Source organism: Arachis hypogaea, chromosome 17, assembly GCF_003086295.3.
Source record: "Arachis hypogaea cultivar Tifrunner chromosome 17, arahy.Tifrunner.gnm2.J5K5, whole genome shotgun sequence".
Lineage (NCBI taxonomy): Eukaryota > Viridiplantae > Streptophyta > Magnoliopsida > Fabales > Fabaceae > Arachis > Arachis hypogaea.
Window position 1 is genome coordinate 9,581,619 of NC_092052.1, and position 25,892 is coordinate 9,607,510.

The 25,892-nt window shown below is 31.7% G+C and overlaps 1 protein-coding gene and 1 pseudogene across 1 annotated transcript; both read right to left on the minus strand.

Annotated features, from left to right (window-relative positions):
• Window positions 1–1,998: 1,998 nt before the first annotated feature.
• LOC140180478 (uncharacterized) lies at window positions 1,999–2,550 on the minus strand. Its single transcript, XM_072221670.1, has one exon. The coding sequence runs from the start codon at window positions 2,548–2,550 to the stop codon at window positions 1,999–2,001; it is 552 nt and encodes a 183-aa protein (XP_072077771.1).
• Window positions 2,551–8,260: 5,710 nt separating this feature from the next.
• Window positions 8,261–9,328, minus strand: LOC112762748 (protein DETOXIFICATION 14-like; annotated as a pseudogene).
• Window positions 9,329–25,892: the final 16,564 nt, after the last annotated feature.

The following is a 25,892-nucleotide window of genomic DNA, read 5'->3' on the forward strand; positions in this document are numbered from 1 at the left end:
GTTAGTTAGGACATGGCCGGTGTGTTTTCCGCTTGCCTTGTTGTGGCTAACTTGGATAACACGTCGGCTCTGGTGTTTTGTTCTCGATTCACATGAATAATATCAAATTTACTAAACTTTGAGATGAGATCCTATGTTATGAGCCAATATTTCTCTAACAAAGGATCTTTTACCTGGTACTCGCCTTTGATTTGATGTACTACCAGTGATGAGTCGCAGTAAACTGTTATTTGAGGTATCCTGAGTTGTTGGGCGAGCTTTAGTCCTGCTAGCAGGGATTCATACTCTGCTTGGTTGTTACTTGCATTGAAGCGGAATTACAGTGATTGCTCGGCTATCACTTTCTCTTCTTCTTTTAGCAATACCCCAGCTCCGCTTCCTTCTCTGTTTGATGCTACATCTACATGTATACTCTAATTGGCTGCTGTGTATTGTGTTTCATTAGTCATTTCCGATACAAAGTCGGCAAGTACTTGTGACTTGAGAGTTTTTCTCGACTCGTACTGAATGTCGAACTCGGAGAGTTCGATTGACCACTTATTAACCGTCCAGCAAGCTCGGTTCTGGTTAATATCTGCCTTAATGGTTGGTCTGTTCGTACTATGATTGTGTGGTTTTGAAAGTAATGTCGCAATCGTCTTGTCGTGGTGATTAGTGCCAGCGCTAGCTGCTCTATCTTCGGATATCTTGTTTTTGTTGGTTGTAGTACCTTACTAATGAAGTATACTGGGTTTTGCTTTTTTCCTGTTTCCATTACTAGGACCGAGCTTATGGCATGGTTAGATACTGATAAATACAAATACAACGGCTTACCTGCCTCTGGTCTCTGAAGTATTGGAGGTGATGTTAAGAGCTATTTGAGTTCCATAAAGGAGTTTTCACATTCCTCCATCCATGTGAATTTCTTGCCCTTAGAGAATGTCTGGAAGAAATGATAAGATCGGTTTGCCACTGCGGGTAGGAAACATGATAGGGCGACTATTCTCCCTGCTAATTGCTAAACGTCTTTTACTGTTTTTGGGCTTGTCATGCTCAGGACTGCATTGCATTTCTCTGGGTTGGCTTCTATACCTCGTGAGGTTAGTATGAAGCTGAGGAATTTCCCTCCTTGGACTCCAAAAGCACATTTGTCAGGGTTAAGCCTCATGTTATATGCTCAGAGTTAGTTGAAAACTTCTACCAAGTCATCACAGTGTGACCCTTGTGCAGGCATTTTTGCTACCATATCATCGACATAGACCTCTATATTCCGGCCTATCTGCTGTTGAAATACTTTGTCCATTAATCTTTGATAAGTCGCACCTGCATTCTTTAAGCCGAAAGGCATTACCTTGTAACAAAAATTTCCATGTTCTGTTATAAAAGCTATTTTGTTTTGGTCCTCTGGGTGCATCAAAATCTGGTTATAACCAGAGTATGCATCCATAAAACTCAAGGTTTTGAAACCAGAAGCATTATCAACTAACTTGTCAATGCAAGGTAATGGATATGCATCTTTAGGGCAGGCTTTGTTTAAATTTGTAAAGTCGACGCACATGCGCCATTTACCTGAGTTTTTCCTTACCATTACCACATTTGATAGCCATGTGGTGAACGGATCTCTCTGATGAAGCCTGCATTGAGGAGTTTCTTGGTTTCTTCAAGTGCTGCTTGTTTTTTCTCCTCTCTGAGGTTTCGTTTCTTTTGTGCCACTGGTCGGACTATCTTATCAATCGCTAGTTTGTGGCAAATAACCTCCAGGTTTATTCCCGGCATGTCGTCCGGCGTCCACGCGAATAGGTCGGCGTTCTGGCGCAGTATATGTATGAGTTTTGTTCGCTCATCCCCCTTCAGTGCTTCTCCGATGTGAGTATACTGCTTTTCATCTGATGTTAATGTTACCCGGTGCAAGTTGTCCATTGGTTGGGATCGCTCGCCGAGGTCTTCTCTTGGGTCGAGGTCGGCTAGCATTGTGGCTTCGGCAGAATTGTGTATCGCTTGGACTTAGGGCCGAGCTATTTATTTCATTTGGATTTGCTTTAGACTAGCATTGTAGCACTGCCGGGCTTCTTGGTGATCAGCGTACACTGTTGCTATTCTGTTTTCCTGCACTGGAAACTTAACACACAGGTGTAACATGGACACTACCGCTTTGAATATATTCAAGGCGGGTCTCCCAATTATAATATTATAAGGGCTATAACAATCTACTATTAGGTACTGAATATCAATGGACTTCGACATAGGGATCTCTCCCATTGTGGTCCTTAGCCATATATGTCCCATGATTGGGACCCTTTCTCCGGAGAACCCAATTAGCTCTCCCGAGGAGGGCTGTATTAGTTTTTCTGATAACTTCATCTTTTTGAAGGTAGAATAAAACAAAACATCAGCGCTACTACCTGGGTCCAGCAGTGTTTTCCTTACCAACAGCTCTCCGACCTGGATGGAGATCACTATTGGGTCATCAAGGTTAGGGCTTGCCGATCTGAAGTCTGCTTGGTTGAAGGATATTGTGACATCTGGGTCCTTCTCCTTCTTTGGCTGCAATGTTCCCTCGATTGCCAGCATCGCCCTGTAGCTTCATTTTCTGGCCGAGTTCGTTTCACCTCCGCCTGTGTACCCCCCTGATATGTGGCTAATGATTCCTCTTGGTGGATCGGGAGTTGTCTGTTCTTTTTTGTTCTTGTTTGTCATTGCTTGTTTGTGCTCGTCCCTATCCGAGTATGCTCCTCTGGCTTTCCGGCCTTCGACATATTTGTCTAGGAGCCCTTGGCGTGCCAGTCTTTCTAGGAGGTCTTTTGCGACGATACAGTCGTTCGTGGTGTGGCCGAACTTCTGATGGAAAGCGCAATGCTTGCTTCGATCCACGAACCTTTGGTCCTGGTAGTTCCCTGCTCGAGCTGGTGGTTTTACGATTTTGGCGTTGAGAATTTCTTTGATGATGTTTTCTCTCTTGGTATTGAATCTGGTATACGTGTTGTATTTTGGTGTGAGTTTGAAGGGTCTCTTTGTATCCTTGTTGCCTGGTGGTCTGAAAGCTTTTTTCTCATCTCTCCGTTGTGGTTGTTTGTCCGACTTTTGGGCCTCGCGAAGTTCTTCGATCTCCATTTGACCTGCAGCCTTTCTCGGAACTCCTCTAGTGTTTTTGGTTTTGTTATTGCAATAGTTTCCCGGAATTTGCCTGGTCGGAGGCCGGCCTTAAGGGCATGCAGGTGGACAGCCGGATCCAAGTCTTGGATCTCCATAGTAGCCTCGAAAAATCTGGTGATGTAGTTCTTTAAACTCTCATGTTGGCCTTGCTTGATTGTGCCTAGGTAGTCTGATCCATGGACATAAATTCTCGATGCAGCAAAATAGTCAATAAAGGATCTCGCCAGTTCCTCAAAGGAGGAAATTGAACCTGCAGACAGTTTAGAAAATCACAGTAATGCAGCACCATCAAGATAAGTGGGAAAAGCCCGACAAAGCACCGGCTCATTGTTAGCGTCGTTAAAAAATATCATGGATTGAAACTTTTTGACATGAGCTCGGGGGTAACCGAACCCCTTGTATGGTTCCAGCGCCGTAGGTAGTACAAAGTTTTTTGGCATCTAGAACTTAGTGATCTCGTCAGAAAAGGGGTTCTCAAGGGTGAGCTTCTCCTTTGGTGGAGTGATGTTCAGGGAATCTGCGTTGCCCTGCGCCGAGCTTTTAGAGCTTTCTCCTTCGTGCTTTCCATTGTTCTGTGCGGACAATTCAGCTATCTGCACCTCCGCCTGGAGTTCGGCGATTTGAGCTAGGAGCTCTGCCTGTGTGGGTTGGGGGTTCCCATTGTCAGCCATGTTCGAGGATCGGGAATCCTGCAAAACGAGGTAAGACACTAAATAAAATGGATGGTGAGGTCAGATATATTCCGAGCCCACGGTGGGCGCTAAGTGATTCATCCTGGTACTGGGGTGGCCGAGCTTTAGCAATTCCGAGCAGGCGACTGTCGGAGAGGAAGAACTATACGTCGGCCTGGATCGAACACAGCGGCAAAAATACCTGCAAAAGATACTCCGACACTCAAGTCAATAATGATCTTTAGTAAATCAGTTAAGTAAAGAATAGAAGACTGAGAATGGAACCTGATCCTTAGCCGAGTATATTAGTTCGGTTTTATAGAAGCTGTTTTACCCGTTTAATGTGGATAAGTCCGAATTTATAGGTTGGTTATGGTATTCTGTTTTGGTGATTAGGTTTGTTAAGCACGTTCTCTATTTTCAAATGGGCGAGGCCGATCTTATCTGTTCATGTGCAGAGCTTTCCGGGCGGCCGAGGATAGTGGTGACGTATAGGGCTGGCAATTCATACCCTACCCGCGGGTACCCAACCCGGTCCAACCCGTTCGGGTAGGGTAGGATACCCTACCCGCTGCGGGTAGGGTAGGGTACGGGTTTAGGGTGTACCCTACCCTACCCTACCCGCACCTCAAATATAACACATATTTTATAAAAATTAGATATATAGTGAAGGAAGTGAGAGTTAAACCCACAACCTCTCTTATGTAATGACTTACAATAAGTGAACAACCACTAAACTAGTTAGTTAATTTAGTAATTTAGAGCATTAGTTTGTTGTTTTTTATGTTATTAATATGTATAAAATTTGAAATGATTGAATTTTATATTTACTTTGAAAAAATTTGATATTTTTGCGGGTAGGGTAGGATAGGGTAGGGTTTAGAACTTTAGGGTGCGGATAGGGTTAGGGTTGAGAGATTCTCAACCCGCTGGTAGGGTAGGGTAGAGTTTTAATAGAATTTTCAACCCGCGGGTAGACCCTACCCTACCCTACCCTGCCCATTGCCAGCCCTAGTGACGTATCACTTTCAATGGCATTGGAGAATCTTCCTTTGATCATAAAGCTTAAAATTTCTTCCAGATGAAAGCTTGACGTAAATGAAAGCATCGAGGTGAATGTTATCTAGATTTTTTTTTTTATCAATAATAGGCTTATTATTGTAATTATTTTTTAGTGAGAGTATATAAAGAGTATATAGTATATAAGGTGTAATAACTCAATAAATATTTTTTAAGGGATTCTTTTCATTGTTGAAGAGAATGAAAAATCCCTTAGAAAATATTTGTTGAGTTATTACACCTTATATACTATGTACTCTTTATGTACTCTCACTGAAAAATAATTACAATAGTAAGCCTATTATTGATAAAAACATAATCTAGTTAACAGTGAACTCGGTTTTCTAATTTTTTTTATTAAGAACGTGATCTTTTTTAAAGTTTCTATTTTTATTGGTTTTTTCAAATTTTGGTGTTGTGCATGTGTTAACTGTTAATGTATGAAGTATGAACTAAAACCACTGTGATTCTCGTAACCTCTCTTCACGGTTGAGGATTCTCGGTGTAGAAAACGTATAAGTGTACCTGAAAAGAGTGGTGGCGGTGAAAACCGAAAAGTCAATTTTTTTTCAAGAGCTTTTAAAATATAAGGATTTTTTTTTTCTATTTTTGGTAAAAAGATGGGTAATCTAATATCTTGATTTAATAATAATAATATTTTATTTTACACTACCCTCATTATTATATCTGAATTTAACAATAATAATATCTTTATTTTACATAACTCCCATCATTATATTCGATGCAAAGTTAACCCACGAATAACTACTCTATTACTTTGATTATTGTGTTTCTTTTAAGAGTTAATTTATATAAGAAAAAAATCAACAGACCCCTCGAATATATATTTTTTTTACAGTATTTTTTGGTCGAACAGATCAATAATTAATTTGTCATAAATCTAAACTCTATTTAAGAATCTTAAATATCTTTGTTCAAAATTATTTGTTTCTTGGAACTGTATAAGTTTAAGTTAATCGATTCAACAGTTTTAAAAACTTATAATAATTTGTATAGAATAAATTTCTTTTAATAGTTAAAATAACTTAATTACATTAAGACATAATTATTATATAATACATCACTTAGTCATCATTAAAACATATTAAGAAGTAATATATTTAGCTACTCAACTAAAATCTTGATTATCACAAAAATCAAATATAAATCACATTTACCATATTAAAGCATAAAGTATGGGTTCAAAAACCACAAGCCTTGAGGATTAGTACAACAAAAGGCCCAATACAATGCACAGAAAACAAAATAAAACAAGTTTTTTATGTTTTGGCATAACAATATTACATATTTACAAGATAAACCCCAACTAGTGTAAAAGTGAAATTTCTATATAAAACCTACACATCCTTGGAACGGTAATAAAGCAATCTGAATTTTGCCAACTCATCAATACCATTAACACGTGTCAAATATGTGAAAGAGACAACAAGACAAAAAGTATGAGGTGCATCATTCTCCTCATCTTGATAGGTGTAAGCTATAACACCTAACATGAGATGGGATGTATTAGGAGAGTGGATCCTCTCCAATGAATAAAAAACTGGATGATGTGCAGTGTTTAATCTAACAATTCATCACATTCTTTCTTTTATTTATTTTTGGTCTCATTATTAAAATCAAAAGTGAGAGATTGCACTATATTTTGTCAAATGTTGAAAAAATTGGAAAGGATCCATTTCCGATGTATCATTGTTGTGTGCCTTTTTAATTGTTGGTCATGTGTGAACTGTTAGGTAAGTGCATAAAAAGTTATTAGTTGGGTAATGCATTGTGGATATGAAGGTTCATGAATTAATTCTAACATATTATTTTAGTGTTTTAAAAACTAATCAATAGAGTAATTTAATATTTTTAAAATAAAAATCAAATTTTTAATTTATAATACAATCGAAAATTATTAATTAATACTATAATGGTAGTTTTGTTTTTTTAAATTAATGTCAAATGACATTTTAGTCTTTTTAATCCTTTTTAAATTAATTTTCAAATATTATTTTACTCTTTTATAAATTAATTATAGGAGTATTTTAGTCTTTTTAAAAATTAAAATTTACAATTTTTAATATAATTAGATAATTTTTATTCTAAAAGCATATTTTAATCATTTTAAGATTAATTCTAAAAATTTATTTAAGTCTTTTAGTAAGGGTAGTTTAGTTTGTCTACTATTTAAAACATGTAATTTATATGCATATAGACACTCTATGCAATATTTGAAGTCATAATAATGGTGATAAATGTTATAAAATGTTATAATTTCTCAAAAGAGTGGTGCTAAAAAAAATGAGTTATAAAATCAGCAATGGAAAGCATTACATGCTATAACAAATTTAAAATAAGAGAATAAAAAAATATTATATAAAATTATTAGCAAAAATACGTAAAAATCCAGGTTTAAAAAAATTATATTAAAAGTAATAATTGCTAACTTCAGTTAAAAAAATTTAAAAAAAAGCATCAACCGATTTATCTAATTAAAACTAATTATCTACCGAGTAAAATCTACAAAGTTAAAATTAATTATCTAATTACAGTTTAATAAATAATTGAAAACTCCAATAAAAAAAAAAAAAAAAACATCAACCAATTTATAAATGTTACTCAATGTGACTGATTTAAAAACTATCAAAGAGCTAGAAAATTGTTATATATAGACCCATAAAAATTACAAACTAGTGTTGTGTACATATGCTTAGAACTTAGAAGAGTGTTAATGTATCTACCAATATAAACGTTGGCAACCAGTGTGATTTTTAAAAGTTTATTTTTATGTATATTCTTAAAAACTAAGATCATATTATTTATTATTTATTTTTATCTTTTAAAAAAACAAAACCAAAAAAATGCAAAATTTATTGGTTCAAAGTGTAAAAAAATAAAAAAACTCAACATTTTTATGTATTTTATGCCTAATCCCAAAGTGAAAGTGAATGGTATAACAAAAAAAAAACGAAAACTAAAATAACTAATAAAAAGAAAACACAAAATACATATGATATAATTTAATTCATTGTTTAAAAATAATTATGCAAATAAAAAAAATACATAGGAAAAATTAGTAATCTACGTATAAGTTTTATTTTATAACATAAAAAAAAATTAATTCAACTGATTTATGAAATTATTAATACAAGTATATATCAAATAATAAAGTATGAAAAAAGATTTATATGTTTTATTCACTTATTAAAATAAACATCTTCAAACGTTGTTTCATGTTTTTAAATACTTTAAATGTGTCTTCATTATTTTAATTTAATAATATTTTTGTCAATACTTAAAAATCTTTTAATAATATTTTTGTTAACAATTATCCTAATTTCAATTGAGATTGTAGAACATAAAAATCTCTATCATTCTCAATGACCATGTCCTACTTACTCTATGGACAGAACTGAAGCTTCAAGCTCTAGATTTGGTAGAAGCCCAAAAAGTAAAGTGAGCAGCTCAAATAACCACCATTCAAGGCTGCATTGATCATCAAACACAATAGAAACAAATCAACGTTGATAAACGTGCGTATACACGCATGTGTGTATATAGTAAGATCAGATTCTAGAGGAAGAAACTAACCAAATCATTCCAGCAAATGGAACGGCGTAGCATAAGAATTCTCCAAGGCCATGGAATAGTTCCATGGAGATTGGAGCACGAGTTCTTTCACACTGAACAGAGAATTTCATATATAGTCCAAGTAAAATCACATTCAACCAATATAAAATACCAATAGAAAATGCTGCTCCTAAGTTACCTAGTTGGAACTGAAAAACAAGTATCCAACAGAAAACTATGTGAAAGCAAAAAGTGACACAAGAACTCATAACAAAAGGAAAGATCAAACTTTGCATCAAAAAGTAGCGAACGAAGGTGTGAAGTGTAGCATAAGCAAATAAAGCAGGAATAAGGCACACAACAAATTTTCCAGCTTCTTGTGAAATCAAAGGGTCTTTACCACACAAAATCATTATTTTCCCCAAGCATATCCATAAAAGAGAGAGAGGAACACGAGCTAGACTCAAAGCTACAATAGCAGTGTAGACTAGAACACCAAATTTTCTATATTGTCTTGCTCCATAGACTTAGCCACCTAGAGTTTCCAATGCACATGACATTCCAAACTGTTTGATAAAACAAAATAATAAAACAGTTAATTTTGAAACAAAAATTTGAAGACTATGATATGAGATAAGAGAAAAAATACTTACAATAACACTGAAGCTAGAAACAGCACAAAGAGAAGTAGCAATAGCTGTGCTAGAAAGAGCAAGTTTTTCCATATGACTAATCATCATGATGAAAATTATTTGGAGAAAATAAGTTGACAAATTAACGGTTATCATAGGAAATGCTAAATAACCAACACTTTTAATCTCTTTTGCCACCATACTCCATCTTATAGTTTCTGAAAAACCACTACCTTCTGGCAACAAAAGACCCGCTTCCATGTCTTAAAGAAGGTTCTTGAAATACCAAAAACACAGACTTTGGCTTTTTCGTATGGTTGCTTTCGTTGAAAAGATTTTGAATATACACACTTAGAGACTAAACTATTTATAGCATGCGGCAAGGTATTAATGTTTCACTTGATCATTGTTTCACTTAATATTTAATATATCATTGTTAATTGTTTCAGATAGTATTATAGAAGAAAACCCCTCTTATTGTTGTGATATGATGAATCAATAAAATAGCTAAGCTTCGTCACTTTAATTATCAGATATGGAAAATTACAATAAACTTTTGTTTAGAAATTAATTATATCGACATTGTGTAAAGTTAACCAATTAAGCTATTAGGTCTCTATGTATGTTCCATTATTCCCTAAATACACACACCTACTAGCTATATAGAGACATATATATATATTGTATTTTATTATGAATTTGATAAAGAAACTAACTGGTTAAGATGATAGTGAGTTAGTGAAGTAAATAGAATTCACAAATAACTAAATTAAAGCATGCCTAATTTGATTCTACTTTAATTTGCCTAAATATTTGTACTTCTAAGAGCAGAATACATATATTTTTAGTTAAGGTGGTTTATTCACAAAACTAATGAAATCTCTCATCATCATCATCTGCTTAAGATCAAATTGTCTGGAAATAAAATTTAGTGATCAATTATAAGCTATACGTTCACATTAAATAAGTTAATTATCTTAACTTTGTCGTGTAATTTGCGATGAAAAATAAATATTACCATATAAGCATATATAACTATATTAAGTGTATTTTAAAATTAACTACTAATATAAAATATATGTTAAAATATTAAATAAATAAATACACATTAAAAATAAGTTAAACATTACACATATTTATATATAAATAGATATATAATGACTTATTTAATTTAATAATTAATTTTTTATGCGCACATTATTTTTTTATATACATAAAAGTACTCTTTTTATTTTATTATATCTTTTGATTTTCAGTTTTATTTGATAATAAAATTAATTTTTGAAATAAATTACATGTTTTTAGTATTTTCTCAACTTTTTTATAACCCGCTAATAGTTTGTTATAATTAGCTGGTATCTTAATTAATTATCTAACAAAATTAAATTAGAAAAAATAATTTAAATATATTTAATATTTTAAAAATTAAAGTGTTTTATTTGTCTTTTTCTTTCACTTAACTAAGAATTCATCTCCTCTTTTCTCTAGATAGCAATCTACTCACACTACTCATGAGAGAATTTGATTAATGTTAAAAGGCAAAGGTAAACGTCAACAGGAAGCAAATTAATAATTTAAAATGACATTCATAAAATTAGAAAGAGGAACTAATACAAAAAAATAAAAAAAGATATGATAGTAATATAGAAATTGAGGACAAATTAGTTTAAGAGGACACAAATTTTTAAAAAATTTAATCTCATCAGCTGTTTATTCTGATTTAATGGTTGAGATTTATATTCTCATTTGTCTTTTAATAAAAGCATTCTCATGAGATTATCCTTTTTCGCCCCAGAATACACTCCACCGATAAGGTCATTGTTGGTGGTCATCTATCCCTTTTTATCACTCAACTCACACACTCTTTTTCAAAATGATATCATTCACTTTTTCATGCATTGTTGATATGAATATAATTATATCTAAAAGAACAGTGACGTTAAGTGTGATCTGATAGTTATTACTCTCTAGCCACGTATATATAATAGATAGTTGTCTATATTATTACGTATGTATATGTATTGTTATCATTGACCATTGACCCTTGATATTGGTAAATGCAAGTAAGAGGCAGTTGAAGTAAGTTTAATTAAGTGAATAATGGAGAGTAATTAAGAACAACATGCATGAGGTTGTCGAATCCCATCTACTGTGACGGATCCAAAAATTTTAGGTCGTTGGAGCAAATATATATATAGCACATAAAAATAACAAAAAAAAATCGTATAAACATATCAAAATATATAAAAATAAATAAAATAAAAATATTAAATAATTTTTTTATTTATTAATTATCAATATTGATATATTAATAACTAATAACATAGTTATTAATTTAATTTTTTATAAATTAACTACATAATATAATAATAATAATAAAAAATTTGAGTAAAAAAATTCAAAGATATAAATTTTAATTAAATAAATTCTTAATTTATAATGGGCTATAGCTATTAATGATTTATTTTTATTAAATTGATTTAATGAATATTTTTATTTTATACTTTTAGATAAAAATTAGAGTTTAATTTTGATGTACTGACGATATAAAATATTTTATATGGCTGTTTAATTACGTATGTGTGTTCTTTTAGATTATCAAAATTTAATTCTAAAAATTATATATATAGAAAGAGTTAACTAATTTGTATTCTAAGAGAACATCTTTAGAATATAATAATTTTTTGTCAAACATTTTTTATGGTATTTTTAAAATTGGCTCTTATGGCAAAGTTTAACAAAATTCTTAAAATATTTTAACACAAAATTTAATAGGTAATTTTTTTTAATGTGGGAGCAAGTATAAATTTTTAATGGGGTATATATATATATATATATATATATATATATATATATATATATTTTGGTATACTTTTTCAAAATGTTAGTGGGGGCACTTGCCCCCACAACTTATATAGTGCATCCGTTCCTATTTCTATCACAATAGGCCCATTCTTTCAAATTTTGAAGTCAATATTTTTTTTTTTTGTATTAATGATGTGAAGTGAATTTTCAACAAATAGGTCGAGCAATGAAAGTAACAAATACAAACAAGAGGGAAAAAAAAAAGAATCAGACCCAAAACACAAGTCCTACTAAAAACGTTGCATGTGGTATAGTCTATGCAACACAAGATGCGTCTAATGATCAAATACGATTCAAGACCCAAAAAAAAAAAAAAAAAAAAAAAAGAATTCTAAGGAATGAAAATGGTGGTTGGGTCTAGGAATTTGCTAGAAGATTGGATAATGCAAAGGCCATAAAAGCTGAAATTAATGCCATAAAAGTGGGGCTGGAAACTGCTAAATTTTTAATAGTGAAATCGGATTCTCAAGGAGCGGTCGAGCTTATCAAAAACTCTCCCATGCGTCATCCAACTCTTTCTTATCCTCGGCAAAGAATACGGGATATGATGAGTAATAGTTGGAGAGTGAAGTTCTAACATGTGCTCAGAGAGGCTAATCAGGTAGCGAATAGATTAGCTAACCTGATATTGGATAATAAAAAAGAAAGTATGGTAAAAACGTTACATGTGATATAGTCTGCCCAACACAAGATGCGTTTAATGATCAAATACGGTTCAAGACCCAAAAGAAAAAAAAAAGATTCTAAGGAATGAAAATGGTGGTTGGGTGTGAGAATTTTCTAGAAGATTGGATAATGCAAAGGCCATAAAAGCTGAAATTAATGCTATAAAAGTGGGGCTGGAAATTGCTTGGAGTAAAGAAATCAAATTTTTAATAGTGGAATCGAATTCTCAAGGAGTGGTCGAACTTATCAAAAACTCTCCCATGCGTCATCCAACTCTTTTTCATTCTCTGCTAAGAATACGGGATATGATGAGTAATAGTTGGAGAGTGAAGTTCTAACATGTGTTCAGAGAGGCTAATCAAGTAGCGAATAGGTTAGCTAACCTGATATTGGATGGTAAAAAAGAAAGTATGGTGAAAACGTTACACATGTTATAGTCTGCCCAATACAAGATGCGTCTAATGATCAAATACGGTTCAAGATCCAAAAAAAAATTATTCTAAGGAATGAAAATGGTGGTTGGGTGAGGAAATTTGCTAGAAGATTGGATAATGCGAAGGCCATAAAAGCTTAAATTAATGTTATAAAAATGGGGCTGAAAATTGCTTGGAGTAAAGAAATCAAATTTTTAATAGTGGAATCGGATTCTCATCAAGGAGCGGTCGAGTTTATTAAAAACTCTCTCATGCGTCATCCAACTCTCTTATCCTCTGCGAAGAATACGGGATATGATTAGTAATAGTTGGAGAGTGAAGTTCTAATATGTGCTCAGAGAGTCTAATCAGGTAGCGAATAGATTAGCTAATCTGATATTGGACAGTGAAAAAGAAAGTATGTTCTTTGAAGAACCCCCTAGAGAAATCTAAATGCATCTCTTTACTGATAGTTATGAGATCTCATATTTCCGTCCTTTATAACCCTTTTCTTTTGGGGTTTTTTTTTTTGCCTTAGGACCTTCTTAGTACAAAAAAAAAAAAGATAAGTGTGTAATATGAAATTTTTTATTTAAATAAATTAAATAAATATTTTATTTATTGAAATAAATAACTATAAAAATTATTACGAAAATACTTCCTCTAGTCTTATCTCGTTTACAGTGTAAACGAGATAAGTTTGCACATATCTTGTTTGCACTATAAATGAGATAAGATCAGTGCATGTGACACATGTATATCACGTTTACAGTGTAAACGAGATAAGATCAGGGGACACTTATATGTAGATGTTATTTACAGCAAGGTTTTAGGTCCCATTTTGAACCTTTCTACTACTTTCTCCACTCTTCTACCACTTTCTGACCATATTACCGAGTAAGACAAAGATAGTGCGTAGATGCACGTGATCGGGACATCAACGAACTGAACGTGACATGACACTATACGAGGACAGCCTGACTTTGCTGTTAGTTTTTATAATTATTTATTTCAGAAAATAAAATATTTATTTAAATACAAATTCCGTGTAATATGTTGTTATTAGAAGTCTCGATATTTTTTTAGATATGTAGTTATTTAGTTTTTAATTTGATATTAATCAAATTGGGTGGTCTGATTTGTTTGAAGAGAAAAAACTTCTCTAGAATCTAGGATAATTTTAGGTTAAATTCTCTTAGATGTATATTTTAATTCTTGTTCTTGAATAGTTCTCTTTACATTTTCTTGTTCTATTGTCTCTGTTAGAAACAAGAGACTAAATTAGAGAAAGAATTTGTGTAGTATTGAGTTGTGTGAAAGTACAATGTGTTTGGTACGTTCATGAAATACATCATTATGGACAATCTGAATAGAACTGTGGTTGTCACAAAAAATATCAGGAGGAGACGACTGAGGAGCACCCAAATTTTCAAGAAGCCAACGAATTGAGACAACCTCAGCAGTGGTATCAGCGAGAGCACAGTATTCAGCTTCTGTGCTTGATCGAGCAGTGAACATTTGCTTCTTAGCACGCCAAAAAGTGAGAGCGTCACCAAGAAACAAACAGTAACCAGTAGTAGAACGACTATCAGTGGGATCACCAGTCCAATTAGTATCGGAGTATGCCTGAAGGGACAAAGATAAATGGGCAAAAAAATAAAGGCCATGAAATAGGGTGCCTTTGATGTAGCGAAGAATGCGAAGAACTGCCGCATAGTGAGTAGTACGAGGAGCTAACAAGAATTGGCTAAGTACATGAACAGGATAGGCGATGTCTGGTCAGGTGATAGTCAAGTAGACAAGACCTCCAACTAACTATCGATAGATAGTAGGATTATCCAAAACAGTGTCATCCTAAGAGTAAATCGAACATTAGGCTCAAGGGGAGTAGACTCAATGCGACTATCTGTAATTCCGACGTGAGCAAGAAAATCTGAAGCATACTTAGCCTGACAAAGATAGATGTCATCATCTATGGATATGATCTCGAGACCAAGAAAATAACTGAGAGAACCAAGATCTTTCATCTCAAAGGTACAGTGAAGGGAGACTTTGAGATCAGAGATATCATCAATATCATGTCCAGTAATCATCATGTTATCAACACACAAAAGTAGAAGAACAACTCCATGTTCACTTTTACGTATAAAAAGTGCATTCTCATGAGAGCTACAAGTGAAACCGATATTGCAGATAGTGGTGTTGAACTTGTCATACCATTCACGAGGAGCTTGCTTAAGACCATAAAGTGTCTTGCGAAGGAGACGGACTTTGTTAGAAGGACAAGGATAACCTGGAGGTAGTTTCATGTAGACCTTCTTTTTCAAATATCCATTAAGAAATGCATTCTTCACATCTATCTGACTGAGAGACCATTTTTTTTTACCGCAGCAATAGGAAGAAGAGCTCAAACAGATGAAAGACGAGCAACAGGAGCAAAAGTCTCTTCATAGTCAATACCATACTCTTGCATACAACCTTGATCAACTAAGCGTGCCTTATAACGGTCAATAGAGCCATCAGAGCGAGTCTTGTTCTTGTATATCCATCTACTGCCCACAATTTCTTGATTAGAAGGAGGATCAACCAAATTTCCAAGTGTGTGCTTTTTCAAGTACCTGTATTTCTTTCTGCATTGTTTGTTACCAATTTGAATTTGTGGAGGCTTCTCTAAATGACTTAGGTTCATGTTGATGAAGAATAGTAGAAAAACAATGATAATCAAGAAGATGAGGAGGTGGATTTTTTACCCTATAAGAACGAGTGGAAGGAATTATTCTTGGCGATTATCGCGTCGAAAAACCTTTATGACCTTGGAAAACTGAGTTTTAATCATAATGACAAAGTTAATATAAATCTGAGGTAACTCATGGCGATTATTCATCAAATAAATCCAAGTAAAGCGTGAATAATCATCAATAAAAATGACAAAGTATCGAGCTCCTCCCATAGAAGCGGTGAGAGCGGGGCCCCAAACATCAGAGTGGATAAGATCAAAATGAGAACAAGCAAGAGAGGAATTATTGTGAAGCGATAAAGCAGGTTGTTTGACAGTTTGACAAAAAATGCAATCAAAAGATTCATTATGACCTGATCCAACACACCCTAAGACACAAGAGAACGTAATTTACCCAAGGAGCTGTGGGCAAGACGTTGATGCCATAAGTGAAAGGTAGATGGAGAAGAAGCAGCACAGAGATTTGGCACAGAAGGAATATGAAGATTCTCGAGTTCAAACAATCTTCCAACCTTACGGCTAGTCCCGATGATTTGTCCCGTCCGATGATCCTGTACACAACAACCAAAAATAGAAAAACTGACATCAAAATTGAGATCAACAAGTTGTCCAACAGAAATAAGATTAAAGTTCAATTTAAGAACATAATAAGTATCAAGGAGATTAAGAGTTGAGTGGGAAATAGAACCCTTGTGTGTCGTGTGCAAGAGGGAACCATTAGCAGTATTGATAGAAGGTGCATTTGTAGTGGTAGACAAAGACGAGAAAAGATAACGCAAAGGAGACATGAACGAATTTTCATGAAAAAAAAAAACCTATACTCTGATACCATGTTAGAAACAAGAGACTAAATTGGAGAAGGAATTTGTGTATTATTGAATTGTGTGAAAGTATAATGTACAAGGGGTATATATAGCCATCAGAAGAATCAAAGTAATAAAAGTATATAATCCTACAATTAATATACAGATATGTTATATAAATATAAATGATACTAATTGATCTAAAATGATTCTAATGATTCTCTAACAGTCTCAATTTGTCTAGTTTTTCTTGTTAGTTTCTTCATTTTGTCTATTTTAGTTTATGAACAATTGTTGAATTTCTAATTTGCTTTTAATGCAATTTGATATTTGATGTTTTATTTATACTTAATTGAGTTGATATTATTACTTTCTTGCATTGAGTAGTTGTAGTTGTTACTATTTCTTGCAATTTATGATACTTTTCTTTTATGCCTATCATATATTTGATAAAATGCTTATTTAATTAGAGGACCTTATTTAAACTTTTAAACGGTTTTTTTTTTTGAAGCAAAAATCAGAGTGGCCGATTTTAAAGTTAATTTTTTTTTAATCATTTACTCAACAATAAGGCCCAACTTGCTTAGCTCAACACTGCCGAAAAATTTCATTGGCCCACAAACTATGTTCTCCCAAAAAATTGTTTAACATCATCCTTCCATTATCAATGATACTTAACAACTAATTCTCTCCACCCTTACATGACCCACATCTAAAAAGTCTCTCTCTTTCCATCTTGTATCAGGAGCACTGATTGCCCAAGTCTATTTAATACCACAGATGTCATCCAACGGATGCATGCACATGACATCCACACCTCTAGATATTCCCTTCAATCCATATCATTTGCCTTCAAGTAATCTTAAATCTCAAGTAAATTTGGATCTCATATAGTCTTAAATCTCAAATAAATTTGGACACAAAATATAAATTAATTTGACTATCAAATTTAACTCATTCTTATTTTTTTTTGACCATAATATGTTTTATGAGTATCTAATATTTAACTTCAACTGTAGAATTTTTTTTACATCAATTGGCACAACAGAAACAAATTGTTTCGTAAATAACTATATTTTTGTTCAAAACTTAAATGAGATCAAATAACGAATAACAACTTTTAAGACTAATATAGGTATATTTATAATATAGAAAATTATATGGTACAGATCTAAATCTGTACAAATTTAAAGATTTGTTTACTTAAACCACACTTTCTAAAGTCACACTTTTCACTTAAAACCGTAGCTCTTCACAAAGAAAAACGTCACCTAATGGAAAAAAGTAAATTAGAAGATTTAAGAGAAGAAATAATTAAGTTATCAAAATTAATAGATCAAAAATTAATGATTTTAACTAATGTTAACTGTAATGACACCGAATTCTTAAAATCAATACAAAATGATTTTTCTCAAAATCTTTATTTTACTATAAGTTTTATTGAAGGACTTCAAAAACCTGAAAAAACTTATTTTTCACACGGAATTTCTAAGAAATGTTACCATGGAAATGATTCCCCACATCTTTATCATACTTTTAACCCACAATTAAATTCTATAGTAGATATGCTTGAAGAAATATTAGTATCTATAAAATTTCAAAGAAATAAGGAAAAAGAAAATCCAAAAGAAGAAAAATTTCAAAATATAATCAACATAACAGATTTAAAAGTAAAACCACCACTAAAATTATGAATATTGAAGAAAAATTAGAAGAAGTTACAATACTTTTTAAACAATTAAAAATGGCTCAAGAAAATAATATTATGGAACAGGGATTTCAGATAGAAGAAGAATTAGTAAATTCTGAAAATATAGAAAATGAAGAACACATCCTAGATTATTCAAGTGACGAAGAACCAGTAATTCCAATACAAGTAAAAAATGAAGCTGGAACATCTAGGGATAATCAATCTCAATTTAAATGGGAAACAGGTTTTGATAATTATGCTTTTAAAAAAGGATTTATAAATAAAGATTCAAAATATACAAAAACACCATCAAAATACGTTCCTAAAATCCAGGAAATGGAAGGAGAAAGAATGCTCGATTTAGACTGTAAAAAGAATGAAAAAGAAATTTTCGAAAACTGGTTGAATTCCTTCTTATTAGAAGCCTTTACTAATCCAAAACTTAATGAATTATCTGGAAGAGATATTTGGAATTACATAGGGTTTCATACTAAAGGAGCTATAAGAGATTATATGACATCAATAGAAAACCAAATAATAGAAGAATTAGCAACAAAAACAACAGCTTATGATAAGATATTATATATAATGATGATTCTATATAAAGAATTTTTTAGAAAAAATATTATAGATCATAAACAAGAAGTCTATAATAAAGAATATCAAGAAGCAAAAAATCATTTAGCTAACATTCAGATATATGATCTATGTAATGTGGAGTCTTATATATGTGAATATAGAATACATTATTACAAATTAAAAGAAGAAGATAAAAATCATTATCTTAGTATGTATATAACAAAACTTCCATATCCTGCTAATGAATTTATTATGGAAAGATTTATAAGAGAAATAAATAGAGGAACAATTGAAAATAATTTTGGTGGAGCAACCTCTGCAATAAGAGAGAAAATAAAAGAACGTTGTATGCAAGAAGCAACTCAAAAAAGATTTGCAAATATAATTAGAATTTGCTGTCAGGATAATGAAGAGATACCTCAAAAATATGGTCTTAATAAAAATTTTCAAAGAAAAAGAAAATATCAATTTAGAAAAAGAAAATACTATCCAAACTGGAGAAAAAAGAGGTATTTTAGAAAAAGAAATAACAATAAAAACAAAAGACAAAAAAGTGATTATTGCCCGAATAAAAAAGAAAATTGTAAGTGTTGATATTGCCAAGAAGAAGGACACTATGCAAATGAATGTCCGAAAAAGAAGGATAAAAAGGATCTTACTAAACAAATAGAAATTGCTAAGTCCTGTTTCATGGAACCATTAGAAGAATCTGATGATAACTTAGACTATATTTTTGAATATGTCTCGGAAACAGACTCAGAGACTGAGTAATAATGCTACATTTATTACTATAAAAATAACACAAAAGTTTATAAATGCTTTCATAGATTCTGGAGCAACGCAATGCTTTGCTAGTTCAAATATAAAACTTGATTGGAAAAAATTAAAGAAACCATTAAGAGTTAGAATAGCTGACAAATCAATACATAAAATTAACCAAAAAGCAGAGATGGTTGAAATTTTTATTCAAAATTATAGGTTCATTGTTCCATCTATATATATGTTAGACTCTGGAATGGATTTTATCATAGGAAATAATTTTTTAAAGCTATATCATCCATTCATTCAAGAATTAACATATATAGTTTTAAAAGCACCACACGATTCTTCAATAAATCAAAAATCAAAACGTATAAAAATACCAACTACCACTATAGATAAGATCTTAAAATTTAAAATATTTTTTTATATTAGAGACATGTTATTTAAATTTATACTTTCAGATAAATATCCCAAAAAATAGTCTTGAAATAAAGATAGAAGAACTTTTGGATGAAATTTGTGCTGAAAATCCTTTAGATGTTAAAAATACAAATAACGAATTAGTAAGTATTAAATTAAAAGATCCTACAAAAGAGATACATGTTCCAAATAAAATTCCTTATTCCGCAAGAGATAGAGAAGAGTTTTCATTAGAATGTAGAGATCTTTTGGAAAAAGGAATTATAAGATTAAGTAAAAGTCCTCATGCGGCTCCAGCCTTTTATGTCGAAAACAATAATGAAATTAAAAGGGGAAAACGAAGAATGGTTATTAACTATAAGAAGATGAATGAAGCAACTATTGGTGATGCTCATAAACTTCCAAGAAAAGATTCTATTTTAGAAAAAATCAAAGGAGCAACTTGGTTTTCATCTCTTGATGCAAAATCAGGATATTGGCAGCTTCGTTTAGACGAAGAAACAAAGAAATTAACTGCTTTTACTTGCCCAACAAAAGAATCAACAAGTGTGTTACTCTATGAATGGAATGTATTACCATTCGGATTAAAACAAGCCCCAGGTATTTACCAAAGATTTATGGAAGAAAATCTAAAAGAGTTAAATGAATTTGTTTTAGTGTATATTGATGATATACTAATTTTTACAAAACAGGATAGAGAAGATCATCTTCAAAAATTATTAATAGTTTTAGAAAGATGTAAAGAAAAAGGATTAGTTCTTAGCAAAAAGAAAGCAAGAATAGCAAAACAAGAAATAGAGTTTCTTGGATTAATTCTATCTACTCAAGGAAAGCTAAAACTTCAACCAAATGTCCTAGAATAGGTAAATTTATTTCCTAATAAAATAGAAGATAGAAAACAATTACAAAGATTTTTAGGATGTATAAATTATATTTCTGATCAAGGATTTTTAAAGAATATAACAGAATACACTAAAAGCTTATTTCCAAAAATAAGTACTAAAAAAGAATGGAAATGGGATGAAAAAGATAGTATGCAAATTCAAAGGATTAAAGAATTATGTGAAAAACTTCCAGAACTTTATATTCCAGAAGAAAATGACTACTTAATAGTAGAAACAGATGCTTCAGACATAACTTGGTCAGGATGTCTAAAAGCTAAGAAAGCTATAAAAAGTTTGGAACAAGGAAAAGAATCACTAGATTCTAATGATTCCCTAAAGGAATTACTTTGTAGGTATATTTCAGGGACTTTTACTCCAACAGAACAGAGATATACCACTCATGAAAAGGAAACTCTAGCAGCAATTAAATCTCTTAAGAAATGGAAAATTGATTTACTACCAAGAGAATTTACATTAAGGACAGATTCAAGCTACCTAACAGGTTTCATACGATATAATTTAAAAGTTGATTATAATCATGGACGATTGGTAAGATGGCAATTATTTTTGTTACAATATCCAATAAAAATTGAATATATTAAGGGTGACAAAAATGTTATTGCAGATACATTAACAAGAGAATGGAGTTCGTCTACAACGCATTAGATCAAGAAATTCAAAAATATGAGCAAGAGCTCGAAAAATGCAAGCATTGTCAGCAAATAAGGACACAGATCCAATCCCTCAAGAAGGCCATCGAAGCAATGAAATCAACACAACAAGCAGAAACATCAGAGTTCAGCCAGCTAAGCATGGTGGACAAATCAGGTGAAGAAAAAATTTCAGAAAATAAAACAATTGCTGAAATCATTAAAAAATCCACCCAAGATAAAAAATATTATGTAATTTATAATGGCCCCATGAAAGGAGTATATGATGCCTGGGAAAAAGCAGCACCATTCACACACCAGTCAAAGATAATTCATAAAGGAGGGTTCCTAACACTGGAAGAGGCAAAGAAATCCTTCAAGGAATATGAAGCTCTCCATCCAGAGCAAACCCTAAAAAGAGCAGATAAAGCTCCAATTCAAACCCAGAGAACAGGGATAATAAGAAACATTCCTACAAGGGCTGAAATCAAGGAAAAGAAAAGGGTCTGTAGATCTAATCTCAGAGAAATCCTTAACATAGTCCTGAATTGGACTGAAGAAAAAAGGGCAATTTTGGGATATTATCCTGTTGCCAAAGAACAGCTAACAAAGCTGGTTATATTTCCATATGCTTCCCCATCTGACACCTATCAGTTTTTTCAGTATGGATTAATTGATACAATCTTAATTTTTAATGATCTAAAAATTATTAGTGAGTTTCCTGCAGGATTCGTTGATGCAGTAAAGAGATTTAAAAATATGATTGACAATGTAAATCCAAGGGATATATCCCTAAAATTTACAAACAGTCAACCTATTTTTAATGAAGAAGAAGAATGCTTGGTTCCAGCACACCAAGTAATATTCATGTCCGTCTTTCCAGGAAATTTTCAACCAATTGATCAAATTCAAGATTTAACAATTTACAGTCATGAAGGAAGGCTAGCCAGCACATTAGCAAGGGTCTTTGAAAGAACTCAAAAAATAACGAAGAAATCTCACACAAGGATTAATTATAAAAGTAGAAATACTCTGCTTGTGTCCAGTAAAAGAAATGAAATTGAAGAAAGAGAGATGAGACTCTTGGTAGAATTTGAATCAGCATTCTACAACCTATCTGGACTTTTAGAAAAGCTCCCTGAAGGGATAAAGAGGAATCTCTGCTATTTGATAAAAGACAGAGAAGACCACAAGTGCCAGCTATGTGCCTCAGAGTTATCTGAAGAAAGCAATAATGAAACGGAATCAACTCACATGATGAAGGAAGAAGACAATACATCTGACGGTCACATGATAAAAGAAGAGGACAGCACATCTGAAGCATCTCTCAACATTATTGCATAGTGACGTAAGCACTTAGGTCATAGAGCACCAACAATGTAGCTGGTGAAAGAGAACAAACAATGACGTAAGCAATGACGTCATAAGAAGGGTAAGGATGGGAATTGTCCATCAAACCCAACTATTATAAATAGGCTGCTTAGACAATTGTAAAGCATCAGACAATAGGAAGCAGGAGGCTAAGAGTACTCATATGCTAGGAGAGCAAGGAGGAAGCTGCCGAGGTGATTCTATAGTCTGAGGAAGAATCCCCTTAGGGAAAAATAGTTCTAAACTCCCCTCTGGAGTTAGTATCTACAATCAAACCCAACTATTATAAATAGGCTGCTTAGGCAATTGTAAAGCATCAGACAATAGGAAGCAGGAGGCCAAGAGTACTCATATGCTAGGAGAGCAAGGAGGAAGCTGCCGAGGCGATTCTATAGTCTGAGGAAGAATCCCCTTAGGGAAAAATAGTTCTAAACTCCCCTCTGGAGTTAGTATCTACAATCTCCCCTCTGGAGATAAAAACCCCTTATGTAAAATATACTGAATAAAGGAAATTTTTCTCCAGAAAGGTACATCTTCATTCTAGTCTTTCAATTATGAATTATTTAGAAAGTTTAGAATTAATAGAAGAATCTGATTATTATAGATTAACTGCTTTATTAGATAATGAAAAGCAGACTGTTCTAAAAACAGAATTAAATCTCAAATCAAATGAAAATTTTAATAAACAAAATCTTTTAAAAGAAGTTTTTAACAGAAAAAATATAATATACTATGGAAAAATTCAACTTGAAGCTCCTATAAAAATAAAATCTGCCAATGGAGAACTTGAAATAGCTTTGATAAATAATGAAGAATTGAGTAAACAGATTGAGAAAATTAAGGATCAACAAAAAAGATCTAAAATTGGATGGATTCATATTAGTACTATACAAGTCTTAATTAAATCTACATATATGAAAAGAATTAATTCACCAATAAGTTTAGCAATCTGTGACAAAAGAATTATTGATGACCCAATAGATCAAATAATTGGAATTGTTCATGGAAATTTGGAAAACGTAAATGTTAAATTTAATGCCCATCTTGGATATGCTATACCTTTATCAACTGAAAATCTTGGAAGATCTGTAAGTTTGGCTTATAAATTTCATAGAAAGAATCTAATGGAACAAGATGATGAACCATTTTCAATTACATATGCAATAAATTATGCTTTAACAAATAGCCATCATAGTATAATATTTAAAAACAGAGAAAGAATTTATGTCGATGAATTATTTCAGAAAATTGTAAAAACAGAAATACCAAAATATAAAGCTATTGAAAACTCAGTTCTATTACTAAAAGAACCATCAGGAAAATTGGTTTCATCAAATTTTCAAATAAGAGAATCTAAAATTAATAGTCCCTTAAGTTTATCTAAGTTAAAGATTAAAGAAGAAGATTCTGAAATAAAAGAATTAACAAAAAAGGTCGAAAAATTAAATGAAACCCTAAATACTAAATTATGACAATAAATAAAGAAGAAATATATGTAACTTATCAAGATAAGAAACAAGAGCTCTTTGAAAGAGAAAATCGTTTGAATTATTTGCAGTTCTCTGAAATAAATCAAAGAGCATTTAAAGTTCTAAAAATAATCTATGACAAGTTAAAAAGAGAAGTTGAAGAGTTAGAAAAATTAATAGAATCTCTAGAAAAAAGTGATGAAGCAATGATAGAATTTGCAGAAATTCTAAAATAAATAATGAAGCATACAAAGATTGAAAGACCAAAAAATAAAATAAAAAGAAAAAGAGCAAAAAAAATTAAAAAGTAAAATAAAGGAGTATAAAAAGGAATTAAATAATCTTCAGATCGAAATTGATGACCTTATAATAAAAAGGATAGAAATAAGAATAAATATAAACAAGTTGGAGTTAAACTTAAAAAATTTATAAATGCCTGGAAAACCATATTATGACTTAAAAGAATTAAAGCTGTTAAAAGAAAAAATGGAGAATGAGGTTGAAAAATTAAAAAGATATTTAGAAACAACGGAAAGTGTAGAAATAAAAGAAGTTTTTGAAGATTTGAAAAAATATATTAAAGAAAAAGATAAACAGATAAAAGATTTTATAAACAATAATTCATGCAAAAAAGAATATTATAAACTAAAACAAGATTAAAAAACTATAAAAATGAAATCAGAATTATAAATACTAGTAATAATGGAAATTTTCAACGTCTTCAAATCTATACACATTATAAACATAAAAGAGTAAAAAATTGGTATCAGAGCCAAGTTAACGATTAAGGATAACACTTTTTCTTTAAGCAACACTTTTAATGATACGCTTTTAAACCAAATAAAAACAAAAATCTATAAATCTGTACCAAAATGTATCTGTACACTAGATGGACCCTTATAATATTGTAATGTCTAAAGTTAAAGTTATCTAACCTATCAACCAAAAAAATTTTTACCGAAAATAATTCACCCATCGTTTTCCGTCGGATTTAACGAACGGATCACTCCAATGTCTGAGATCTCATGATCTCTCGTCGCACTAAATACTAATAAGCACAAGCACTAGTGATTATTATGAATATGATAATTTCTCCGTGGAAGATTATTAAATATTTTGATGAATCGATTGCTCTTTTATTCTTTGCACCCATCGAGTTTGCCCTTTACCCCTTACTCTTTAGCTTCTACTATATCTTTACCCTGTTCTTGATAAGCATTGACTACCTGTCAAATCATTTACGCCCACCTCTTTCTTTCTTTGTTTTTTCCCCTGATTATAAACCCACTTCTTCTTTATCATATCATATTCAAACAAGATAAGATCATTAACCGTAAGCTATTTTGAAATGTTATGCATGAGAATGGCATAGATTTATTTCTTACATTTTGGTCACTAATCAACAATAAATTTTTAAATAGAACATAAATTTATAATAAATTAATCTTTAATTTATCAAATTAAAATATATCATAAAAAATATAATTTTTGTAATATTTACAAAAATTCATTTTAG